We start from the raw sequence: 5,226 nt of genomic DNA on the forward strand, positions 1-5,226 counted from the left end.
CATCTGCATCCATCTGCATCCATCTGCATCCATCTGCATCCATCTGCATCACATGATCAAATCAGCACAGCAACTAATTCCTCTTATACCTAACTCCTCTCTCGAAACACTAGCACTCTGCTGAACATGTACACTTAGTCCACTACATTCAGGGCCCATGTCTCACTACCATGTAGAATTGCTGTCCATATATATGCATCATGCAATCTTCCTTTCACTCAGAAAAGAAACCTCTTGTGGCCAGCAGAGGTAACAACTATCTGAATTTCCTCCAACCTATTCTAGTTATCACACTCTCTGTGCATCATCACCAATACTAATTTGGTCCCCTAGGTAGCAGAAATTATCTACTAGCTCTAGTGAGCCACCAGAGCATTTGAGAGAATCAATTTCCTGAGTCTCTAAAGTTTTCATGGATCCTGTGCATCTTCCACATATGAAAACTATCCTCTCTGATAACCTTATTAATCCACTGCACCTCTTGTGTGTCCATAGCTTACACTGGGTACACTGTATGGAGTTCTTGCCTACACCTTTCCTACAAATTGAACAGGGCCACCTACCTGAGATGGGTAGTGTCCTGTCAGTTTTCCTACTTAGTAGCACCTTAGTCTTTGCTAAGTTAACCTTAAGGCCCTTCGATTCGAGATTTTGCTTCCACACCTACAATTTCTCATCTAGCTCTGATATAGACTCTGCCATGAGGGCAAGATCATCAGCAGTTCCCAAGTGCTGCTGGTCTTGAATTCCTACATTATGGCCTGGAGGACAGTGATGAAAAGGAGGGGACTAAGGACTGAACCTAAATGAACCCCTACCTGTACACAAAATTCTTTACTGTACTTGTGGTTAACTCTCGCATTACTGAAAGCATCTTTGTACATGGTGTGTACAGCTTTCACCAGCTGCTCATCTGTCCTTAGCCTCCTCAGAGCCCACCATATCACCCAGTGGGGCACTTTATTGAAGGCTTTCTCTAGATCAACGAATGCCAAGTATAATGTTTATTCTTAGCTAAATACTTCTCTTGCAGTTGCCTGACTGTGAAAATAGCATCAGTAGTGCTTCTTTGCTGGACAAAGCCGAACTGCATTTCGGCTAGCCTAATTCTGCTCCTAGTTAATTGGGCTATACCACTTTTAGTAATTTTCATCACCTGGTCCTGGAGTTTGATGCCTCTATAATTGATTCTATCAAAAGAATCACCCTTACCCTTGTAGCAGCTAACAATTACACTGCTATGCCAGTCACTGGATATTACATCTTTCTGAATGATCTGATTATGCAGGTGACTAGCCCATATCCTACCATACCGGATATTTTGAGCATCTCAGCTGTGATTCTAGACGGACCAGGGGCTTTCCTGGTTTTCATGTTTTAATTGCCTTATCTATCATACTGCTGTCCACTAGGATAGCCAGTCCCTCTGTTGGGTTAACATGAGGGAGACTCCCTTTATACCATTCATTCTCTACATTCAACAGTCTCACATTGTAACTTTTCCATGCCTCTTTCTTATCCATATCACTAAGTGCAAGCATATCATTATCTATCAGCACACACTGTCTAGCAATCTGGAACACTTCAAGTCTCTGATCTTCACACAGTAGGACACAGACAAACCTATTCTTTGCTGCTTCTACTCTAGCTAGATAGACCTGATGTCTAGCCTCACATACACAGGAAGCACGCAAGACAGATGGAATACCTTATACAATTTTAGTTAGAACTTCAGATAAAGAAAAACCAAACAAAGAATATACAATAGAAACGATGAAATATTTTAGAAGTCAACTCAAATTGATATTTCACAGCTTTATTTGATTTTTGTTTGAAAGAGATAACTCTATTTCAATGATTTAACTTTAATAATAACAAATGCAATAGTTCACATAAAGAAATCATTTGGATGATGAGATTAAAATTATGTTTAAAGTAAAAGCATTGATTTACAAATCTCATCTTGAAAATATTTATAAGCACTTCTCAAGAATCATTGTCGGGAAACTTGTTCCTGTAATATACAGATACGAATTAAAAAGAACAAGATGACAGCTTAATAACGAACTTTCATCTGGTTTTTCTATATTTGTGGCAATGGTCTTGTCTAGTAATGTTCCCATGGAAAGAAAAGAGATCAGAACATAAAAGGTGTCAATCTACTCACAAACTTCTTTGCACTTTATAGCTAGAAGACTTAGCTGTTTCATTTATGAAAAACCAAGTGGTTGCCTTGAAAACACAACTGAAATGGCAAGAATGTTCTCCATAAGCAATCTGTCAGACAGTGTTATTACTGAAGGTATTTTATGACATATATCTTTGCAGTAAAGTTTGTCTTCAGGTATGCATTTGTGTGTGAGTAGTTAAATTACCTTTTTGAGAAAATGATTTTCCACAGATATCACAATGGTATGGTCTATCACGAGTGTGTTTCCATTTATGACTAGATAAGTGAACATTCTGAGAGAATGTTTTACCACAAACATTGCATTGGTATGGTCTATCTCCTGTGTGTACACGTTTATGACAAGATAGATTACCTCTCTGAGAGAATGTTTTACCACAAACATCACAGTGATATGGTCTATCTCCTGTGTGAATACGTTTATGACAAGATAGTTCACTACTTATGGAAAATGCTTTATTGCAGATATCACAATGGTATGGTTTTTCTCCTGTATGAATACGTTTGTGACAAATTAAACTACCACTCTTAGAGAATGTTTTACCACAAATATCGCAGTGGTATGGTCTGTCTCCTGTGTGTACACGTATGTGGCTGGATAACTCACCATTCTGAGCAAATGTTTTACCACAAATATCACAGTGATATGGTTTCTCTCCAGTGTGAACGCGACTGTGACGAGATAAATGAGCATTCATTGAAAATGTTTTGCCACAGATATCACAGTGATATGCACCCCTTCCTTCATGGGTTTGTTTGTGACGAGTTAACTGATTAGTAAGAGAGAATGTTTTACCACAGATATCACAGCAATGTGGTTTCTTACCTGTATGGAGGTGTTGGTGACATGTTAATGCATTCTTTCGAGAGAATGTTTCCCCACAAACATCACAATGGTATGGTTTCTCTCCAGTGTGAATACGTTTATGACTAGATAAGCTACCACTTGCGGTGAATGCTTTACCACAGATATCACAGTAGTAGGGCCTGTCACCAGTGTGGATACGTTTATGGCGAGATAAACTACCACTTACAGAGAATGTTTTACCACATATATTACAGTGGTATGGCCTGTCACCTGTGTGTATCCTTTTATGACTATATAAATTACTACTCTGAGAGAATTTTCTGTTACAGATATCACAATGATATGGCTTGTCTCCAGTGTGTTTTCGTTTGTGACGAGCTAGTTCACCATTGCAAGTGAATTTCTTGCCACAAATATCACAAGAACATGGTTTCTCTCCAGTATGAGTACGTTTATGAGCTGTTAAATTTCCACTTGCAGAGAATGTTTTGCCACAGATATCACAACGAAATGGTTCTTCACCAGTGTGAATACGTTTATGAGAATACAGTGTACTATTTGATGTGAAAGTTTTACCACAGATATCACAGTGGTATGGTCTCTCTCCTGTGTGAATACGTCTATGAGAGTTCAATGAACTATTTGTAGTAAATCTTTTACCACAGATTTCACAAGGATAAGGCTTTGAGCCTGTGTGAATTAGTTTATGTTGAATTAAATTACTAACTCTTGCAAATGTCTTTGCACAAATGTCACAGCAGTATGGTTTCTCTCCAGTGTGAGTACGTTTGTGTTCAGTAAGGTGACTGCTTTTTATGAACATCTTCCCACAGATACCACATGGATATGGTCTCTCTTTTGAATCTCTCAGGGTGTCATGAAATAAATCTTTATTCTTATATTTAGTTTCTCTGTGAACATGGCTTTTACATAGCTTATTTGCCATAATTTCCACTGTATTCTATAAAATATACTAGAAATGCCTTGTTTGTTGGTTTGCTTTTAAGATTAATATTCATTGAAAATTTCTAACAAATGACAAGTATCAAATCCTATTTTCTTAAAAAGTAAAACTTGCAAAGAGAATTTGTAAAATATTGGCAACATTTGGTGTTGGTGCAGCTATAAGGAAACACAAGCTAGATTCCTCTGCTGGGTTTAATATTGTAATTAAAAATCAGAAAGCAAATGAAGAGTAAATAATCTCTAGCTATCAAACTTTATAAACGAAACTTCAAAAACAAATACATTAGGCTCTTCCATGTTAGTAAAGGAGATGTGACTAGGTGTTGTTTCTAGTGTGATAAGAGGACAGACATAAATTACAACCTGGGACATGAAATATATCACGAATACCTAATACTGGTTCTCTAATTATTCACACAATGAAATGCCAACAGCAGGATATGAACAAACCACCCAAGAATATCCAAAGACCATTTTGCCTCAGATGCAATCCGACTGAATATTTATAGAACATTCCTCAAGTCATACAATTTATCTCCAGCAAAGGTAGGAAATCTTTCCATTTATTGGAAATATTTCACAGTCATTCAGTCAAGGTTTTAAAAACAGCATCACATATGTTCTTGATCATTTCATAAATTCACTGTGGCATCTTGGGGTGATAAATTTCCATCTCAATGTCACCAGATATTCTGAAACAAGTATAAAATATAAAAAACAAATGTTAACGTGAGTTATTGGTAAGTATAAAATTGATCCAGTATGAAAAGTTAGGTAAGTAAGAAAGAAATGGAAAATATCTACAAAACCAAACCTCAATAGTATGGACATGTAGTGGAAATGAATGAGAATTGAGTGAAATTCGTCAGGAAAATGTAGACTTACCTCCTGAGTATTGTAATTTTTCATTCTCATTTGACTAAATTTTAGACAACTGTAAAACCTTGTGATATTATCTTATCTCTTTCAATATCTTAGTTCACTGAATTATTATTGATGTTGGCCTTATCTCATTAATTTACAGAAGACTTTCAGACTATCATTATGTAATTTTGGTAAAAACAAAACCAAAACCAACAAAATGCTCAAATTTTCTGGAATTGTCAATGTTAAATATTAAGCAGTAACACTTTTGGATGTAGAAAAAACAAAAGCTTTATATAATTTATAAAACAAACATGTCCTCACCCCTGCTTCTAATCAGGAAAGGTTATTCGGTGGAATTCTGCTGCATATAACCTCTCATAAAATTAAAATTAAAATT

The 5,226-nt window shown here is 36.4% G+C and overlaps 1 protein-coding gene across 2 annotated transcripts in view; it reads right to left on the reverse strand.

The window, feature by feature from the left end:
• Positions 1-1,800: 1,800 nt before the first annotated feature.
• LOC106877496 (zinc finger protein 845) overlaps positions 1,801-5,226 on the reverse strand; it is a 13,256-nt gene continuing 9,830 nt past the window's right edge. For both annotated transcript variants that reach the window (XM_014926418.2, XM_014926420.2), the window contains one exon: positions 1,801-4,654. In XM_014926418.2, the coding sequence (XP_014781904.1) occupies positions 2,341-3,942 (1,602 nt within the window). In that variant the 5' untranslated portion in view covers positions 3,943-4,654 and the 3' untranslated portion in view covers positions 1,801-2,340. The remainder of the gene's footprint in view (positions 4,655-5,226) is intronic.

The sequence above is a fragment of the Octopus bimaculoides genome, chromosome 7, assembly GCF_001194135.2.
Source record: "Octopus bimaculoides isolate UCB-OBI-ISO-001 chromosome 7, ASM119413v2, whole genome shotgun sequence".
Classification (NCBI taxonomy): Eukaryota; Metazoa; Mollusca; class Cephalopoda; order Octopoda; family Octopodidae; genus Octopus; species Octopus bimaculoides.